The sequence below is a fragment of the Oikopleura dioica genome, chromosome 1 (genome assembly GCF_907165135.1).
Source record: "Oikopleura dioica chromosome 1, OKI2018_I68_1.0, whole genome shotgun sequence".
Classification (NCBI taxonomy): Eukaryota; Metazoa; Chordata; class Appendicularia; order Copelata; family Oikopleuridae; genus Oikopleura; species Oikopleura dioica.
Window position 1 is genome coordinate 591,966 of NC_137291.1, and position 20,834 is coordinate 612,799.

Below are 20,834 nucleotides of genomic sequence, written 5' to 3' on the forward strand. Positions count from 1 at the left end.
CGCTATCAAGTCTCAAAAATATCTTGTTCACTAGAAGGTCAGCGATAAAATTCTCAAAAAGTTTCCTTATCAGTAAAAGAAAGCTATTTTTAGAAAGACTCCACTTGTCTCCAATCGCGAACAAGAATGTCTCAATTAAGACAATTTCGTTGAACCTAATAAATCACCTGTATTTAGTCACAATAAATGCTCCAATTTATAATCAAAAGCTCCATTTTCTTGATTTCTCAGTGCGCGAGCTCGCTTGCGCCACCTTTTTCGCGCGCGCGCTCGCGATATTTTTGCAGAGACTCCGAGTTTTGCTCTGAAATTGAAGAAAATAACTTGCTTTGTAAAATAAATTTAAAAAAAAAACGGAAAATAAAAAAACTTCAAAATAATAAATTATAAAGCGAAATAAAATAACAGACTTCAAAGAAGAAAAAGAGAGAGCAAGCAGAAAGAAGAAGGTACGAAAATAATCTTGAGAGAAATATTTTCAGAGACAAAGAAGGCCGAAGAAGAATTGAACAAGAAAAAAACTGTGAGCATGAATACACAGGTAATCTTTATTTACGATTTTTCAGAAATTTTCATAATTTTGAGACAAAATCGATTTTCTCACAGTTTTTTTCAAATTCGACCATTTGTAGCGAAAATTAAAAATTTTAAAATATAAATTGAAATTTTCTGATTTTCTGATTTCTCGAAAATCCAGTTCTGCATCGTTGAGAGTGCGCCATTTATTAATAAGAAAGTAGGCTTGTAGTCCAGTTAATCAATTATTAATTCATGTCAACTGTCGTAAGCAAAAATAAACTTCATCTCTGTATATGTCCAAATTTTCGAGCCTATTTTTACAAACCTCAACCATGAAATTACCTAAAACCCCGGCTTAAAATCAGCTTCTCAAGATCGCCCTTCGAGCAAAAGGGATTATTTTTTGGAGAAAGCTGGATCATAAATTAATTCAAATTATACACATAGCGGCTTTGGCGCGGTCATCTCCCTTTTCGCGCTTCGAAAATTCGCGGATTGAACTATCGTGGCCTTTTTGATCCGCGAAAAATCGCCATCTCCGAGTTTCGAAGTGAAAGTTTTTGAATTTGAAATATTTGGGCTCAGAAGCGAGAAATTCGTAAACATCAAAAGTGCACTTTAAAATTTTAGAGTTGCGCTTGCAATTTTCTTCATTTTATTTTAAATTTTTATTTGAGAAAAATTGAGGAAAATATTGGAATTTGAAAGACAGATAGAGCGCCCGTTCTTAGAAGGAAAAGATTTATCAATTGTTTTGGATGAGAATAAACATTTTGGATTTTTGATTTTTCAGCGGCGCCAATTTTCGAGGTTTTTGGCGATTTAAGGGGGTAGAACTAGGTTTTCCGAAAATAAGTGATTTTTGAGAGCCCCTTTAAATAAGAAAAACCTATTTTTACAAAGGTTAACGAAATTTCCTTTGAGATGTTGCTAGAAAAAGCATTCAACTATCAAAAAATGAAATTTTAAAAATCGGCTAATCACGTGACTCGAGAAATTTGAGGACGCAAATAGGCTAAAATGGCGATTTTCGATGAGATAGTTTGGTGTTTCGCTCTCTACCGCCAAAATTTGTTGACGAAAAATTTTTTTAAGAAAAATGTTGTTAGATCTAAGTTTGCTCTATCTTCAGCTGAAGAGATAATTTGAATATCTTAGCTTGCCTGGCTTTGAGCGCCGGTCTAGAATTGGCTATTTTCGAAAATCCTAGTTCTACCCCCTTAAGTCGAAAGTCTTCGGCCAAATTTTATTCTTTCAAAATTACTTGTCAATATAGTCCCTGAAATTCTTTACAGAAAAGTATCAATTTTTTCTCAGAAAAAAAAAATTCCAGATTGAAAAAAATGAGAGTTATTTATGGTGCCCATTTTTTACAAAAAAAAGCTATTTTGCTCTCTCAGACGTGATTTTCAAGCCGCAAAATGGCCGCTTAGTCCCCACGGCAGCGGAACATCCCTTTTGTATTTTTACCTAAGAATTCATAGAATTTCCATTTTTCCCTCTTTTGTTGGAATAATTCGGCAGAATCAAAAATAGAGAATGATCAGGGTTTTGATTGGCCGGTAGGCTAAACACAGCAATCTTATTGGTTATCCATAAATGTCCGAATTATGGGAAGACGAATCAGCTTGCTCTATTTTGCCTACCGGCCAATGGAAACCCAGATCCATAAAATCACATTCTTTTCTCAATTCTGCCCTTATTTATTACTTCTTACATTGAGTCGGAAAGAAAGAAGGGCCGGATTCTTTCGTTCACGTTTGAAGGAATAAATTTCCGCCGTGGAGCATAAATATACAGAAGCCATTTCCTTCCAGTATTCTATTACGATCCCTTTTAAATCCCTCTGTAATATTTTGAGTCAAAGCGGGCAATGAATATTTTCAAAGCGGTCGCACTCTGTTTCTAATAGAAAGAAAACTTGTTCCATTGACATTTATAGGCGCCTTATTGGATTCCCCTTCAATTTGTTTTTTAGATAAGAAGATCGCGCTGGAAAATGCAGCTTTTTACAGGAAAGGGTTCGAAATTATCAAGAAATTTTCAAGGTTAGGGTTAGAATTAGGGTTAGGGTTAGAGTAACCCAGAATTTTTCTTGGTTTATGCATCTTTTATGAGGACTTAACCAAAAAGTGGAAGTGTTTTTAAAGTTGACCAATAAGATTGCTGTATTTGGCCTACCGGCCAATTAGAGTCCTGATCCAGAAAATCACTTCCATTTTTTGGTTCTGCCCAGAATAAGGGCATCTTGAGGAAAACTGTCCAATATTATGAGGCTCCAAACTAGAGGGGTGTCACGAATCGACATAAAAATCTCGAAAAATCTTGTGTAAGTGGCTAATCGGCTGCTGATTGGCCGGTTCGCCGAATCCAGGCTGCCGATTGGCTAGAAATTTCAACGTAAAATTTGTCGAAATTTTTTTCAGTTCCTGACAAACCCCCCCCCCAACTTGGCCACTGATTGGCCTTACCTCAAAATGACGAAAACTGATTGGTTAAAATTTTCATAAATTAAAAAAATCAGCTGAAGAACCCAAAAAGTCCTGACAGCCGTCTCCGCCAGCACATTAGGTAAGTGGACACCCCTAATCTTCCGCTCCCCATTTTGTTATCAATCCCACTTGTCAAACTTTTCCATTTCCACCACGTTCGTAAAAAACGTTACATCACCATCTGCGAGAAGAAACTGCGAGAAGGCTTTTTAGAAACATCTCTTTTCAGAATTGGAGTGTTTGGAGGAAGCGCGATTCTGCGCCCGCGTCCAAGATTCCAGAGATTTGATCCTTCCGGATTGCATGAGCCGAGAAGGCGATACAATCTGCATCAAAGAGGGAGAGCACAATAATTGTGGAAGTCTGCTCAAAACGGTAGGATAAAAAAATTTTAAAATAAGAAAAAAAAAAAAAATGGAAAAAAAAAGAAAAAAAAAATTGAAAAAAAAAATCAAAAAAATTAAAAAAAAAACGTTGAAAAAGATTTAAAAAAAAATCTTTTATGGAATTTTTTTTCAAAATAATATTTTCATTCAAAATTCTAGGACGACGCAAATCATCTTTATCAAAACGAATTATCAGATCTGGAAGGAAACAGCGTCACGTGGAAATGTGCCTATTTCACCCCGCCTACGTAAGTCCATTTTTTTTCCTTACAAATGAAATTCTTTCCCGAAGCGTGGTCAATTACAATGCGCCAGTTGGAAATGGGAATTTCCTGATGGCCTTCCAGCTCTTTTCCGATGCCGAGTACAAAAGGCCACTTAGACAGAGGTCGCCGCATTTGCCCATGGATGGCCTTATCAGGAAAGTGGGCTCACGTGATAACATCAAGCAAATAATTAGTTTTTTCTTCCAATTCGATCTCTAAAAAAATCTTTATTGTTTTTCTAATCCCTTCGCTAAGCAATTATTCACCCGCTGAGCCCGTTATTCTAGAGCCCGAGTGTCCCTGTTAGATCACCAAAATCTCGGCCGCGCCACCGTCCAGCTCCTCCAATGCATGGCCACGCCGACCCCAGATCCTTCCGGCCCGGTTGGACTCATGCTCATCGATGACTTGTTTGTTCACAAACTATTTTTCTTCCCTAAATCAGTTTTTCTAGCTGTCCATTGGAAAGTGGCGCACAAGTGAATTTGATCCATTCTGGAGTTGCGCCCTTTGGAACTTTTGAGGCAAATGTGTTTAAATTTGCTGAATCATCTGAAGCTAGAGTTTTTCAAGAAAAAAAACGATTTTCGATCAAAAAGCCGTTCGCGGCTTTTTTATTAATGGACACGAGGAAGCCGCATACAGCTTTTGAGCCGAAAATATAAAAGCCGCATGCGGCTTTTTGAGCTGAGAATTATTTGATTTTTAATGAGTCATTAATAATGATGAGTCATTATGAGTCATTTTTAATTCATCATCATATATAAGTCATAAATTCTGGATCATAATTAATTACAAAAAAACAATGAGTCAGAAACAATGAATCACAAATTATGATAATTTATGAGTCATTATATAGGTTTTTTATTTTTGGCTCGTAAGCCGCAAGCGGCTCTCTCGACTCTCTATTAAGAAAAACGCAAGCGGCTTTGTTCATTATTTTTTTTTATTTATTACAAAATAAAACTCTCAAAAGTGTTCCTCCACTGCCGCGTCCGAATCTGTTTCAACCCAGCAACCGGCGAAAATAGCTGTTCAATCAACCCGGCAGATTGCCCTTTTGAAAAAAGCAGAACTCGTCGCGAAGGCGTTTTGGATGAACCAACAACGATGATCAGCATTGGGCCAATTGACGTGTCGGATGCGCTCTTGATTGATGGCACCGTCGAGGAGATAATTCACGAAATTGAGGGCGAAATTGGGGAGCAAGACGAAAGGATTAAAATCCATCGTAAGATTTATTCAATTTTTCAATCGTTTAACTTTTCAGCTACTGTTCTGTGGAGCCTTGTTTCTGCCCTGATCGTTATCTTCATCGCCATCATCGCTCTCTTCTTCGCCGTTCTCCGCTGGATGCGACAAAATCCCACGGACAAGTACTCGATCAATGGAAGCTCTGTGATGCTACAGAACTCTCCTCGTGGATCAATGACTTCTGTGGAAACAGTGAGCGCCTGAAACTTGCAGCGGGAAAATATCTTCTTCAAATTCTTGTAAATAATTAACTGTACATAAGAAAACACTGCTAGTAGCTTGTTCAATGTAGAAAAAATAACTCTTAAAGGTCCGATCTCAAATTGCCCTTAAAACTTTAAAAAATTGATCGAAATGGAAGAAATTCGAGTCGACAAAAAATTCGATCTTTGACACTAAATTTTTGGTTTAAATTTTGACCAATCAATATAAAGAATTCAGCCTAGACGCCAATCAGGTTTCAGAAACACTTTGAATATCATGATCTTTGTTCTGATTGGCCTAGAGCACGAAATCGACTATCTTCGATCTAGTTTTTGATTTTTTATCGATAATCTTGGATATTTTCTCGACAAACTCGGAAAAAAACTTCGATCAAAAATAAGGGGTGGTGTCTTGAACCGACAAAAAAAAAATCGACAAATTTTGCGTGGGCGGCTTTTCGGCTGCTGATTGGCCGGTTTGCCAAATGCAGGCTTCTGATTGGTTGAAAATTTCCACGCAAAATTTGTCGAAATTTTTTTGTCGGTTCCAGACACCCTCCCAAAAATAACTGGTTCAAACTGAAAATCTCATTAGCTCAAGCTCAAAATCGCATCATGAGGTAAAAAATTTTAAATTTGAAATATCAATTCAGCAAATTTAAACTCAAGAACCAGGACTTTTAAAAATAAAACTGTTAAAAAGGCTTCTGCCAATTTTTGCCAAATAAACTCTGAAACAACTTTCTCTTCCTTGTTTTCAAACTAAAATTGCACAAAAAAAATGTCTAAAAGGGGAGAAAGCGAAGAATGTTTATTTTGAGGAATTAATTTTGATGAGCTTCAGGCTTGCCCAAAATCACTTGGATCGTTTTGACGATAAACGTACGCTCTCGAGCAGCTTATCTAACGTGTTTGACATCAATACTTTCCAGCCGTATTCTAGAAGATAGCACATCAGGAGAAAAAATGCGGCAGATTTCGACTCTTAGACTATCAAGTTAAAAAAAGCCGCGCGAATCTAGATTTTTCTATTCGAAAAAGCCGCATGCGGCTTCTCGATTTTCTACAAGATTCGTGGCAAAATAAAGTGGAAGCGAATGAAAATCGAGCTTTCCCAGTTTATTGAATTCTTTAATAAAGGTCTTCTGCATCAAAGCTTGACTCGTACCCAGCTTTGACTTTTAAAGAAAAGCCGGAGTCCTCCACACTGTGATCGGATTCGAAATGAACGTCGACGTAGGAAGAAGAGAAGGAGACAGTCATTCCCTTAAAAATTATCGAAAAAGCCACTTTTGCACAAAATACCGTTTGAATTCCACTGAAAGCATATTCTTCTGCGGAGGAATCGCGGAAGACGAGGTTGTCAAATCCATGTTCGACCTCGAATTTTGTGAATTCAAAGGTCAGGCCGTCGGAGTTAGTCGAAAATCTGGTTGTACACTCCAAAAAGGGGTCGTAATTGTTCGGGTAATTTGGAGATCTATAGGTTTTTTTCTATCTATTCGCCTTACTTAGAATAGGCTTACTGGAGGAAAGCATGAGCAGAAACAGAATAATTATGATTTCCGTCGCAAATTCCAACAGTCTCCAAATCGATCAACCCTTCATTCGAAAAAGATGTCGCAAAATTGAATGAACTTGGCTGAAGAGTGTTTTCTTCAGGCGAAACAGTGGTATCATAATCGCAGGGAAGATTGCTGTCTCCATCACAGGCACCAGCACTGAAAACTTTTCCTTTTCAAAATTTTTCTTTCAGATTTACCCGCTGCTTGTGTCCGAATTTAAGAAAATTACAGCCAAGATGAAGATAGCGCCAACGATAAAATAGCCAATATTATTTTTCGATTTTTCTTCAGAAGAATCTTTGGAGGGGACAGCTTTTGGTAAAGGACGATCATGCTGATCTCCAAGGATTTTCGACGAAGAGGGCATTTGCTAAACTGAAATAAGTTTTCAGGAAAAATTCTTTCGGGAAGACAATCTAGAAAGATTTTCGGGTCAACAAGGGAGGCTGCGAGTCGTAAAAAAGCTAAAATTTTGACTAAAATTTTTGTCAAAATAATTTTGGCCTAAAAAACTTAACATTTTTTCTAAGTATAATTCGCTGCTTATTCCATTACATATGCAAATAATAGGGCGAAATCATCGAATGGGAAAAGGGTTAATATGTGAGGCGGGATGAGTGGCGGATTTATGCGTTGTGCTTCGTCAAATCGAACGCAACGGATCAGCCGATCCTAGGACGATCGAAGCGCCACTGTCTTTTTCAGAAGCAGCCAAATACAAATACACTTTTCTATATTTTTTTCGAAAGGAAAGCGAATTTTCTTTCAGAGAAACAAAAATTAATAATTCAGAAAAAAAAAATCACAAAAAAAAGATAATCTTTATAATTTTTCTTGAAAAAAATTGCATTTTTTAAAATTTTTATGATCAAAAAAACCCTTTCGGAATTAATCCAAAAAATAGAAAAGAGAGATGGGTGTCAAGCCAATCTGCTCAAAACCTGCGAAAACAAGGGTCAGAAACAATCAGCGCGACAAAAGCAAGCTGATGATTTTTTGATGCTTGTAAGCGACCCGTAACGTTCATTATCCTAAAATGGTTGGCCTGCCAACATCTCATCACTCCCTTTCTCCACACCGAATCGACTTGCGTTACAGCTTTGTTCAGAAAAAGAGAGAACGAGATAAGCTACAGTTACATTTTCAAAGTCATCTGGGATCAGATTCCAGGAATTTGTGAAGTAGAGAAACAAGAGTCCTCGTTGATGGATGATTTCGAAGTGTTGAAAAATTTTTATCGTCTCTTCTGAGACTTTGCCAAATGCCACCCCCGCTCATCTGTCAGTACTTCATAAAATCATCGCGCAATTGAAGAGGGAGTCCCTTAATTTTTCAGAGAAAAAATCTGCAAAACGTCATTTTTTAACAGAGATAAAAATAACTGTTCTTTTCAAAATCCATTATTTTTAAAAAAATAAATTTATAAAAATATATTTTTTTAATATAAAAAATTTTTAATTAAATAATTTTTCAATTTTATAATATAATACTAAAAAATTAAAAGTTAAATAAAAAATTTAAAAATAAAAAAATTAACAAAAGTCAATTCTTAAAAATATTAAAAAAATTCTGAAAAAACTTGCGGATCCTAAGCGGTCAAGAATTAGCTCATCATAAAGCACGATCAATGATCAGAGGCAAGGATCATCAAGGCAGGCTTATCCCTCAAATCCTGACACTTTCAATCCCAATTTTTAGCACTTTTTGCATTTTGGAATTGAGAAAAATAATTAAGAATGAAATCGAAATCGAGAGCGAGCAATTTTGCCAGAGACAAAAGAAAGAGAGAATTGAAGACGAGAATTAGGTGGATTTGTGCTGCAGGTTGCGTTTTATTTTTTACAGGTAATTGAGTATATTTTCGAAAGATCTTGAATTGTCCGTTTTGTCCGAATGTTTTATACAGTATTTCGAGTTATCTTTTTAATAAGAACCCCGGCACCAAAAAGCTAGCAAATAAGTTATGGTGTCTAAAAATATTTTCCAGTTTTTGCCGTTTTTGGAGGCCGAAATTCCGGAAACCTGGAATCAAGGAAGAGAAGACAAGCGCCGGAAACTTCGAATGTCACGTGGTCAGACGAAAGTAATCATCCCGTAGTTTTTAAATGAAAAGAAATCCAATTTTAGAGGGAGATCCATGTCCCAGTTTCAACGACACGGCTGGCTGTATATTCGCATTTGTCGAGGATTATAAAGATGATCTCGGCTTTCTCTCCGACACTTGCGCCCGGGTCATCAGAGAAGGGAGGATCGATCTTAATGAAACTGCCGACGAAATTGAAAGTAAAAACTCTCCATATCTTCCCCTTTCCAAGAGTATTTTAGTTTGTTCGTATGAAAAATCAACGATTCCAGGTCTTTGGCTCGCTTTTTACTGCATCGCTATTCTTTGGCTTTTCGTCGCAGTGGCGATTATCTGCGATGACTTCTTTGTCCCGTCTCTAGAAGCGATTTCGGAGAAGCTCGATCTTTCGGAAGATGTGGCGGGAGCGACCTTCATGGCTGCGGGAAGTTCAGCGCCGGAATTATTCACTTCTTTGCTTGGTGTCACAAAAGTAAGAAAAGCCCCTCTTTTCCGGATCGAAAATGAATTTCAGGAGACAGACGTCGGCGTTGGCACCATCGTCGGATCAGCTGTTTTCAATTTGCTCGTGATCGTCGCTCTCAGCGCTGCCCTGGCTGGAAAGAGCCTCAATTTGGATTGGCGCCCTCTTGCTAGAGATGCGACTTATTACGCGATCTCCATCGGCTTTCTGGTCGGATTCGCTTGGGATGGATACATCACTTGGTGGGAAGCGCTGATTTTGACGGCGCTCTATGTGATTTATGTGGTCATTATGGCGTTTAATCCACAGTTGATGACGTTTTTGCTCAAGAAAATGGTCAAAAATTATTTCAAGAAATTAATTCGATGGAAATTTTTAACCTCAAAAAGATCGAAAGCGCTTTTCGCCGAAAAACAGAGCCAGCAGATGTTCTCCCCGAAAAACGCCGCTCTAGTCTCGTTGGATCCCAATTTCGACACACTCGACCTGGTGAAATGACCGGAGCTGTCGTAAGTTTTTATTTTCAGTGTCGTTTTTATTTCTTTAAAAGTCGGGAACACCAAAGCCAGTTAAAAAATCAGCGCAAGAATGCGACGACTCGGTATTGAAAAATTGAATTAGAATAGTAAATATACTTTTTGACTAATTCTCACAAGAAAAGAAGCAGTTTTTTCTTACTAACTATTGAATTCTAGAGCCAGCGGCGGAACACATCAATCATTCGAAATCAAAGCATCGTGTCGAAAGGCAAAATCGAACCTGACGAAAGACATCAAGAATTAGACGAAGAGAATCTTCCAACCAGGTACAAAGCCAAATCACGTGACCCCCCTAACGCTCTTCTCAGCGGGCGAGACAGTGGAATAGACGACGCGGAAACTGTCATCGAGCGAAATCCCGAAGCTCGAAATTCCCAAGATGAAGTTCTCAAAGAAGACGACGAAGAGGAAGAAGAATTGTGCCATCTTTGCCCTTGTTGGAGTTTTTGCCCCGGAGTACCGCATATTCCACCGAAACTCGAGGAAAAAACGCCGATTGGAATTTTGAAGTTCATCGGCTCAATTGTTTGTCCATTTCCTTCTGTTTAAGTTTTGACGGCTATTTCTAGATATTGTTCATCATGTCATTTCCCTTCTACGTTTTCTACACTTTTACGATTCCAAGATGCGACACCGATGAAAATCGCAAATGGTATCTTCTCTCTGTAAGTCTCCTTTTTTTTATGAACGATGACTGTAATGATTGTAACTGCAGTTCATCATGTGCATCGCCTGGATTGTTGCGCTGACTTATGGAATGGTGACGGTCGTCGAGCACGCCGGCTGCATTCTCGGAATTGGTCATTTTACAATGGGACTTGTCATCATTGGTAAAAAATAGGGATAGCAAACTTAACTCATTCCTAAAAAGCGGTTGGTACGAGTCTACCAGACGCTCTGTCTTCCATCCTCGTCGCTAGAGATGGTTTTGGCGACATGGCAGTCAGGTGGAAAAATATCATAGAAAGAGGTGAATCGTTTTTTTCTAGCAACGCTATTGGCTCAAATGTCTTCGACATTGACCTTGGAATCGGCGCTCCATTTTTCATTTTCGCTTTGGTCCGCGATAAACCCGTTTCGCTGCTGAAACCGGAAGAATGGGTAGACAAAGAATCAGTTTTAAAATAGGCTTAAATTATTCAAGTGCGAATTTAACAGCTTCACGGGAAAGAAAATCATGCCCCATTCGAAATTTGGCCTGGTGCTTTTAGGAATTTTGACAATTGCCATCATCATTTTCGCTGCTCTCAGATTCAAGTAAGATTGAGGATTTCTTTCTTCCTTGATTTCATCTCACCTTCAGGTTGGATAAAAGAGTGGGCGTTGCACTGTTGCTGCTTTATGCCTGTTTTCTTGCCTATGCTTTTACGCAGGAAATTTTATGCCACAGGTTTGGTTTCTTCGCTGAAACGGGTTAATTTTGTTTTTTCAGTCTTTCCTGCTAAGAAAAATAAAATTAAAAAAGAAGCTTTCAAACTGCCATATTTATAAATATACTCTTTCATACATTTTTGTTTTTTTTTATTTTAAACTTCGAGAAAAGAAAGATATGATTTTGCTGGATGTCGAAGTGATTTCGTGTAAATTCGTGTTTTGACAACGTCAAAGACGGCTTCGACAATGAGAAGAAATAGGAAGATCCCGGCGATTATTCCGACTTTGAGGAGTTTTCCAATAAGAACAGACTATAGGAGAGAAAATTCTCGAGAAACTCTTTCAAAAAGCACGTCAATTTCCAAGTGAATAGAGCCGAGATTTCCGTTCGTTACTTGGCTATTTACATGCTGATGAAAAATAACGCTTATTTTGTGATCGTTCTTCATTTTTCTCTTTAAAAAAGCGAGACTTACATGATAATGATTGAGGTTCATCGAGCCGGCTGGAGTCTCCGTGGTTTCGCTAAAAAAGCAAAATGCGGCTTGACACATCAAATTCAATTACGGATTTCTCTAGGCTGCCACTCATTGGTTTTGTGCATAATTCCGTAGTTCGGCATTTTTCGAGGTCGTCGAGAAAATTCTTTTTCGCTTTTTTCCAAATTCTGATTGCATTTTCGGGTTTCGTGTTTAAAATGAAGCATTTTGAGTTTCTTGCTTTTTCCCGAGATTTCTCTGTGAGATGAACTTATCGGAGCGTCCAAACAGGAGCAAAATTTCAAATTTCTATTCTCGAGACGTCGTGATTCCATCGGAACTGATTTTCAGCAAAAATTGAGATCCATCCAGCAATATGCAGAAACCCTTGTCAATTTCTTGTCAGAATAAAACCGGAATTGAAATTGCCGGGGGCGTTTAAGTGTAGTTAAGTTAAGTTAAGTTAAGTTAGGTGTGTAAGTCTTCCAACGCACCAGCAAAGCACTGCAGCGTTCTCCCGCTGGTCAACTAAATCAAGATAAAGAGAAAAAAGAAGACCGATGAGGAGACTTTTCAGGAATTTGTTGAAGTAATCGTCGCTAACTTAGTACAGTAAGAAAAGAAAAACCATTTCGAATGGAGGTTAGAAAGTTTTTGATTGATTTTTCGATCGGGGGCGCTCGGTAAGAATACCAATTTTTTCTATTGAAACAGTTTTTTCCTAAATAAAAAGGTAAATCACATGTAGATAAAAATCAGGCGCGGGGCGCATTCTCCAAATTTTCCGAATTGTTCAGTCATCAATAACCGAAATTGGTATTTGAATACAAATTGGTATTTCTAGCTGAGACTTCTTACACTCATTATGCGTTGACCCTTGCCATGACTCTGAGCATCGAAAAAGTGTAGTGAGTCTAGTAACCGTTCTCTGGACCATATTAAAAATTCTGAATTTGAGGAGAGAACTTATCATGCCAGGCCGGCATTAAGGACCCCCGTCAACACATTTCCTCAAAAATCTAAAATTTCAAAACAGCCATATTTTGGCTTCTTAGTGTGCCTGGAAATTTAATGCATCACGAAAACTTGTCCTGAGCAATTTTTGACCAATAAAAATCTTAAATTTTAGCAAAATTTGGACTTTTTTGTCAATTTTTATTAAAAAGGCAAATTTTCAAAGGCGATTTTGAGGGAGTTAGAGTCGAGATAGACCCCCAAAAAATGCAGCCTTAAAATCGTTTTTTGACCCGTAGAATCTATTTCCGGGGTAAAATTATGAAATTCCGATTTTAGATTTTTCGAAAATTGTTGACGGGGGGTCCATAAATATTTATTATGATTAGAACTAGAGACGTACGGAATAAGTATTGCAATTTTATGCTCAACAAGTGTTTTTAATACAGTTTATTCTCAATCATTAGACCCGAAAATTCGGAAATCGGCACTTGAATTTTTTATCGATTTTCAAGTCCCATCTTTCGAAATGGCTCGTGACCAGGTGCGTTGAAAAGCTGAGCGTCTGAGTTTTTAAAGATTAAAAAATTTAGATTTTTAGAAATTAGATTTTAGAAATTAGATTTTCCCTGCCTCATCGCCGCAAGAGGCGCTCAAAAATCGTATGAAATCCTGGATTAGAGGCACAAACAATATTTCAACTAACAAAGTTATCTTTTATCAGCAACTTTGGTATCGGCTTCCTGCTACGATGGTCAGAACGGTGGATGCTCACATTACTGTACTGGCGATGGATAGGCTACCCGCATCAAAAATTTTTTGCAGGTTCTTTGGATAAGTGCGAGAATTATTTTTTCCTTTTTTCTTAAGGTTGTGACTAGAGCAGGGTTCGAAATCCGCGGAAAACCCCTGCTCTCTGTTCACTCTAGAGTGTTCACTCGTGTTCAAGATCAAACTCTGTCCGAAATCGAAAAAAAAATCTTTTTCGCGAATTTTTAAAATCAAACTAAATTTATTTGAAGTTAATGAGCACAATTTATTTTCAAAAGAGACGTTTTACGTAGTAAGAGGATAAAAATCGTCTCTTCCGATAAATCATAGATTTAAATGAATTCTCGTCATATTTTTTTGCAAAAATACATTCTAGAACGAAGTTGATGCTTTTTCACTACAATTTTCTGCTGAGTTTTAGAGTCGATAATAACAAATTTGGCTCTAAAATTCGAAAAGCTGCGAATGAGCGCGAGCGAGCGATTGAACGCTCATGCTCGCTCACAAAAAAAATCAAAAGGGTCTACTCGCGCTCACTCAGTTATGTTAAAAATATGAGGGCCTCTGCCCGCGCTTACTCGCTCACGAGAGTTTTTACCACTATTGAAACACTGCGTCAACGCCAAGGCAGCTGCACGTGACTGCCAACCCTTTAAAAATGTAGCTGCCACTTCCAAGTGGTGTCGAACTCTGGTCCAAAGAACCTGGAAAAAATGATGCGGGAAGCCTTGCGGTTGAGTATGCTCGTGTCCTGATTGTTGGGTTCTTGGTGAGATTCCATTCTTCCCACTAGCGATTAAACAAGCCCTATAATTAAGATAGTTCCAATAAAACATGCACCATCTCGCCTGGAAAGGCAAACATCACGTGTTCTGCAGAAGGCTTTTCGATTTCAATGGATGAATGTCTCGTTTCCGGCGTTGATACAGCGGCTATTCATCTCAACGATATGAACTGTTTCGCTGTCCAAAACGAAACGAATTTCATAATTGAAAGCTCTTGGGCCAACGGCTGCGGCGCTGTGTCTTCGTTCGAAGACGACGTGTTTGTTTTTTCCAATACTCTTCATTTTGGAAGAGTAATTTCAAATGGAATCGTTATTGGTCGAAGTGCTGCCATAGCTTTCAGCTGTAAATTTAACAGCATTGCCTCCGTCGTCAGCAGCTACAAATCAAACAACGCTCCATCCTCAGTGACATTCAGTGCTGGCGATGATAACTATAATGTGATTGATCTTGCGACAACATTTAATTTCTATAAGACAGCAGCTTATCAAGAAACTGTCGATTATAATACCCATCAAACTGCTGTTGGAAACACTCTCTATGCACAGGACTGAGGTGTCTTTTTCAGTGCGAATAGTTTATAGGCGATTTAAAATTTCTGCTTCCAAAAATTTATACCGATATTAGAGTTGAAGACATCTCAAGTCAGATAAGTTCCTCCGCAATGATTCCTGACACCTCGATCATCGTTAAAAATTGTTCTGTGTCAGATGATGCCATTGCTAGCTCAAGTGTCTCTTTGGTCGAAAACAGTTGCCCGATCGAGAGCGTTCTAGATGTCACCTTGAAGGAATCGAATGATTCCGCTGCTCGAATCGAATACAAAAGTTTTATTTTTCCAGAAAGCGCTGATTCTGCCAGTATGACAATTACTTGCGATGTATGTTCAAAATTATATTATATTATATAATATTATTTTTTAAGGTCCAGTTTTGCAATTCAAACGACTTTGATTGCTTGGGTGGATGCAACGGACCGGTAGATTTTTTAATATTTCAGGATTATTATTTTTGTTGTAAGCGTGATACGAATATGGTTATTTTGCTACCACAAATGGCTGATTCTTATCGTATATCCGGCGATGGAAAAACAAAAACATCTGTAACCATTGACGCACCAACTGATAATTATGCGTTTAAACGCATGCACGCTATAATTAAGGGAGATCTTTATATTTTCGGGGGACCTCTTTCTACCGGTAGTTATCGCAAGGTAAATTTAATTTGTCCTCAAGATATGGCATGGCTTTTTAAGATTGCTAGGATGGACGGATGTTCTATCACAGAGACAATTTTTGAAACGTTGAATGGTTATACTTACCGATCTGCGAGTTTAGCGATCGATAACGGAGAAAAAGGTAAGGAATACACATACTCTACTACTTATGTTTAGCATTAATATGTTTCCCGGTCGGGAATGTCAATGGACAAGAATGCGAGATTTTCGATACAACAAGTTCAACAGCTACTCATTCCTCGCAATATGCTCATTGGGACGGTCGTCTTGCATTTTATAAAGGAAAACCTCTTAGCGTCAGCGGCAGGGAAACATTGAATGGAAAAACCACTTATTTGAAGATCGAGACGTTTTCAGAATTGAGCGGATGGGAAACTCTTTCAGTGAATTCACCGAGGTAAAATGCAGAGTAACTGAATAGCGCCGCCTTGCGCCGCCCAGTGCCGCTCGATACTGCTGTTATCGAAGATTTTCGGCGTTTCAATTAATTTTTTTTTGTTTTCTCATCAAAACTCTTGTTCTCATTCAAATAGTCTCACCATCAGAAAATAGAAAACTAATCTCTTAGACGCGTATTATTTTAGGTTGGGAACAAATAAATTTCGACTGGAAAAAGATCAAGGGGAGGTTAAGGGCGCAAATTGATCCTAAGATAAAATAAAAATTTCGCACCGCATTAGATTTTCAATTTCGGTACCAAACTTCTGGTATTTAAATATGGTACCAATTTTTGTCGTCGTATCGCTACCAAAAAAGTTGCCAGAAAATTTCATGAAGACTAGTACTGTAGTGCTTATTCTATGCAGTATGACTTTTGCACTATTTAACAATAGTAAGCGAGCTTGCCCTTGGCGTGCTAAGTGCGCACGTGACTAAGGAGGAGCAAGCGAGCGCACGTGACGCAGCGCGCAGAAAACCAAAAATTTCGTTTTCAACGAAATCGCTGAATAATAACCGCGCTCGTGGAAATACGCCGATTCCGTCGTTGCACTCCCAGAGATAAATTTGAGTGTCAATAAACAACGAGATAAAAACTTTTGTTTCCTTTTTCTCTGTCACTTGCAAAATAGAAGCAAGCAGTACAAATTGGTGACTGATACAAACGGCGAGAATTTACAGCAAAACTACTGTAAATTACGATTCCCCGAGCACGATCGAAGAGAGCTGCTAAAAACGATTTTCCTGACTATTCAAAGGACAGCTATAAGGTCCTTTATAAATTATATCCAGGGTAAACCTAAGCAAGCGGAGTTTAACCATAAGTTGAACCACCGACAGGTGAACCTTTAGGATTGATTTTCGCACATAAAATCGGACCTTCTGAGCGCTTCAACAATGAGTAATACTTATTTCAAACTTGTTGTCGATCTGAGCAGAACGGAGCTCATGAAAATTTACGATTCACTGGATGGGCGAATCTTCCCAACCCCTATTCCGATAAGTGATAAAGCTTCCGTCGCTGCGAATATCCTTAATTTAACGAGTCTGTCCTTGCTCGCGGAAAGAAATACTTTTCCAAGAAAAACGCCAAAGGTACTGTTCAATATCTACCCACCTTTGCCGCGGATCACCCAAATGAAGCAGATTGGGTTGAACAAAAATATGCGAAACGCCACCACCGACTGGACCTCGAGCGAATTAAGACATCGAAAGCAGCAAAAGATATTGATTCACTGATGGGAAACCTACCCGCCATGGATAGCGAGATCGAAGACGAGCTAGATCTGTCCGATGAGGAATCTGAGAACGAGGCTGATGTGACTGTTATTCCAGAAACACAGAACTCGGAGAATGGCCTGAATATCAAGAAGGAAAAAACAGAGTCTAAGCCACGTGTTAAAAAACCGAAGCCAACAGCGAAGTCAGCTCCTACAATGTTGAAGAAAGTGTCAACTCCATCAACGTTGAAAGTAAAGCCGCCGAAATTTGATGAAACCATACCAATCTCTTCCTGGCTTAAAAATCTCGATATTTACGCCCGCTGCTCCAGATTGAAAGACAACGAGGTAATAACAGTGGCACTTACGACACTTCTGAACGAGTCAGAAGGCAGTCATATCATCGAGAGCCTGGAAGAAGAGGACCTTAACGATTGGAGAGAATTCAAACTGCGACTAACAGCGATGCTTGGTAAAACCGCCGACTATTACAAAAATGAGTTCAAAACCTACAACCGCGGATCCGACAGCTTCGGAATGTGTCTTAGCAAATTGATCAGTCTTTACAAACAGGGATACGGTCTGAAAAATCTTGGAGAAAACGACGACTTTTGATCATAGAGCGATTTGCTGAAGCTCAGGATCAGAAAATCCGCGAACTGCTTATGCGAGAGAAATCAGCGTTAACGATTGAGAATATTGCAACAAGAGCCAATGAGATCGAAAATGCTATCCCAAAACGCGATATCAACTTCAGTATCAAAACTGAAGAAAGAAACGAGATGTTCCGAGAGTTTGTGAACCAAATTAAAGAAATGATTCGTGCAAATCGAAGTGATGAGAGAAGAATCACTGAAAAAATCAACCCGTAAAAACTGGAAGGATACTGCATCAACTTCATCAACAATCGCAATTGCAGATTTAAAGATGACTGCAAATATCTTCACTCCGAAAATGCGCCTAGAAGAGTTATTGACTACGTTTCTCAACTGAAGAAGACGCAGTTGTAAAAATGTACTCAAACTCTTCTGTGATCGTATAAATCGATCACAGACAGAAAATGAGTTTATCAAATAAAACGAGAAAAACAAATTCAAAAAAAAAGGAGAAGAGAAGAGATAAATAAATCGTCGAGTTACCCTATGAGAGGGACAACCAATTTTTTCGAATCGTCATTCTGCAGCCATCTCAAAAGCTGTAAGAAAACCATTTCGAAACAATTACGAGCATCCAAAAAGAGCAATCAAAACGATAACTAAGAGGGAGAAGTTATTCCACCGAGAAATTTATACGAAAACTAAAAGAATGTAAAACGAGACCTTCTCGAGTCCTTACAGCTTAAAAATAGCTGACTGTATGCTGGAAGACCATCACCACCCGAGAGAGAATGAGATCGAGCGAGAACCGTGCCATGGACCTCGTATAATCCATGTTATCAAATGGCGTGTTAGTTTCAACGCAGAGGGAACCTGCTTATCAAACCCAGCCTTGGCCCGCACAGCTACCCTGATGGCTACTGGACTTCTGGACCTCTATTTATATGTGACATTTGTGCCCACCGCGCGCACCTGGGCTCGAATCTCTCCATATGATATGTTTAATGACGAAAGTAGAAGCAAAAATCGCCTGCTTCGCGTACAGCTTAGTTTATCAAAAACAAAATAATCAAATTCAAATATCAAGAGCCAACACAATTTAACGCGGTCTGTGGAGAACTGATGACAAAAACGATCCGTTGAAAAATGTGTGCAAAAGTCATAAATTTAGAAGGGAAGGATTTGTAGTGCATATTCTATGCAGTATGACTTTTGCACTATTTAAGAATAGTAAGCGAGCTTGCCCTTGGCGTGCTAAGTGCGCACGTGACTGAGGAGGAGCAAGCGAGCGCAAGTGACGCAGCGCGCAGAAACCAAAAATTTCGTTTTCAACGAAATTGCTGAAAAATAACTGCGCTCGTGGAAATCCGCCAATTCCGTCGTTTGCAACGGAATTCTTGGAAAATAACGAAAATCACGGAAATCAACCAAATTGACGGGATAAGAATATAAACTGTTCACTGTTCACACTTTTTCACTCACTACTCACTACACAACTTCACTAACACTCCCAGAGATAAATTTGAGTGTCAATAAACAACGAGATAAAAACTTTTGTTTCCTTTTTCTCTGTCACTTGCAAAATAGAAGCAAGCAGTACAGTACCAAAAACAAACTAGAGAAAGTTCTTATTTTCATTTGACAGCGCTCTGAAATCACGGCTTATGGTCGATTTTGAGCAATTTTGAGGAAAATCAACGTCCGGTTATTCGGGTCGGTAGTAACGAAGTACTGATATTTTGGTACTAGTTTTCATGAAATTTTCTGGCGATCTATTTGGTACTAGTTTGGTACCAATACGACGACAAAAATTGGTACCGAATTTTAATACCGGAAGATTGGTACCGATATTCAAAAATGCGGTGGGAAATTTTAATTTTTTCTGAGGATCAATTTGCGTCCTTAACCTCCCCTTGATTTTGTTCCGGTCGAAAGTTATAAGTTCCCAACCTAAAAAAACGCGTCTTAGATAGTCAGTAGCGGGAGATCAAATTATCTTCAGATTTAGGAATTAAATCAACAATCTATTAAGCACGCGACGGGCCAGAGTCCCTTACGCGCGCATCTTCTGGTCCAGAACTCATTAGATTTCCGGTACCGAATTCTTGTTCTTGTTCCGAACACTTTGTTTGGTCATGATTTGTCAGAAGAGACCCGGTTTGTACCAGACCGGGCGGCGCTATTCAGTACCCCCCAAAAATGGGTTTCTCTCTTAGATCAAAATTCTCTGTATAAATTTTATTTTTTTGAAGACAAGATTTTCGGATATGTTTCGAAATTGAACTCTCGATAACAACTAAACAGACTTCACAGACAAGTCGAAATGGTATTTTTCGAGTTTATATTCATTATTTTAAAAGAGACCTTTCGAATACTTTTTTAGGGATTTGATAGCTCCAAGTTTGATTGGACTGGAAAATGGGGCCTTGTTTATGGCTGGTGGATACGATCTGACTTTAATCGCAATCTCTAATGATATATGGATACTAAAAGATGAAGTTTGGACTCTCTCTTCATCTGCCTTGAAAAATGTAAAAATATTCTCCATCTATTCTTCATTATTTATATTTGTCTATTCTACATTTTTATATTTGTATTAAGCGAATGCGTTTCGGCTCAGCACTGAAAATTGGCAATTTCATATATCTCGCATATGGAGATGACGAAACAAATCTAATTTCAGTCGAAAGACTCGTGGTTATAAACGATGAAGTATTTTTGGATAGAATCATCGGAAGTCAAGCAACAAGCACAACTGATTTTCCATTCTACCCAATTATGTTTGAAGTTACTACTGACAATTATTTTTGCGATCAGCAAAATTTACCTCCAATATCCTGAGCACAACTTCCCATATTTTCTTTTATAGTCCAAAATAAACAAATACTTCGCCTTATTTATCTTCATTTATACCTATATGGTATCTTATCGTTTTCAAGCCGATGTTCGGATTTATCTTGATAATTGCAGACCTCTTTTTGTTATGAGGCATGCACTATTTGGCATGGTTCCTTTATATACAGTTAACAATGGAATTTTTGGACATTTTTTGTCCCAAGATTTTCGCAAAAATGTCCAAAAATTTGATGCATGCTGTCAAAAAAATGACCCATCCAAATCGCTTAAAAAATTTTTTTTGAGGAAAATCTCCATCATCCTCTGTTTCATGCTTCTTCTAAAGACAAAAAATTTTCGAGGGGTATGAGATCAA

The 20,834-nt window shown here is 38.3% G+C and overlaps 4 protein-coding genes across 4 annotated transcripts; all 4 read left to right on the forward strand.

Moving 5' to 3' along the window:
* The first annotated feature begins 289 nt into the window (after nt 1-289).
* On the forward strand, nt 290-3,882 carry LOC145703275 (uncharacterized). Its single transcript, XM_081780615.1, has 6 exons — nt 290-541; nt 2,498-2,532; nt 3,059-3,090; nt 3,241-3,386; nt 3,557-3,645; nt 3,690-3,882. Exons 1-6 carry the CDS (start codon nt 530-532, stop codon nt 3,880-3,882), a joined length of 507 nt encoding a protein of 168 aa, XP_081636741.1. The 5' UTR covers nt 290-529.
* Nucleotides 3,883-4,642: 760 nt separating this feature from the next.
* On the forward strand, nt 4,643-5,839 carry LOC145705145 (uncharacterized). The gene is made up of 2 exons (XM_081782603.1): nt 4,643-4,894; nt 4,934-5,839. Exons 1-2 carry the CDS (start codon nt 4,774-4,776, stop codon nt 5,119-5,121), a joined length of 309 nt encoding a protein of 102 aa, XP_081638729.1. The 5' UTR covers nt 4,643-4,773; the 3' UTR covers nt 5,122-5,839.
* Nucleotides 5,840-8,421: 2,582 nt separating this feature from the next.
* On the forward strand, nt 8,422-11,277 carry LOC145703285 (sodium/potassium/calcium exchanger 4-like). Its single transcript, XM_081780627.1, has 16 exons — nt 8,422-8,530; nt 8,673-8,768; nt 8,813-8,968; nt 9,011-9,240; nt 9,283-9,567; nt 9,624-9,740; nt 9,782-9,832; nt 9,927-10,036; nt 10,079-10,295; nt 10,340-10,435; nt 10,486-10,600; nt 10,642-10,717; nt 10,760-10,871; nt 10,915-11,027; nt 11,074-11,160; nt 11,203-11,277. Exons 1-16 carry the CDS (start codon nt 8,422-8,424, stop codon nt 11,213-11,215), a joined length of 1,983 nt encoding a protein of 660 aa, XP_081636753.1. The 3' UTR covers nt 11,216-11,277.
* Nucleotides 11,278-15,375: 4,098 nt separating this feature from the next.
* LOC145703321 (uncharacterized) lies at nt 15,376-20,464 on the forward strand. Its single transcript, XM_081780669.1, has 4 exons — nt 15,376-15,490; nt 15,526-15,766; nt 20,007-20,154; nt 20,225-20,464. Exons 1-4 carry the CDS (start codon nt 15,397-15,399, stop codon nt 20,462-20,464), a joined length of 723 nt encoding a protein of 240 aa, XP_081636795.1. The 5' UTR covers nt 15,376-15,396.
* The last annotated feature ends 370 nt before the right edge of the window (nt 20,465-20,834 follow it).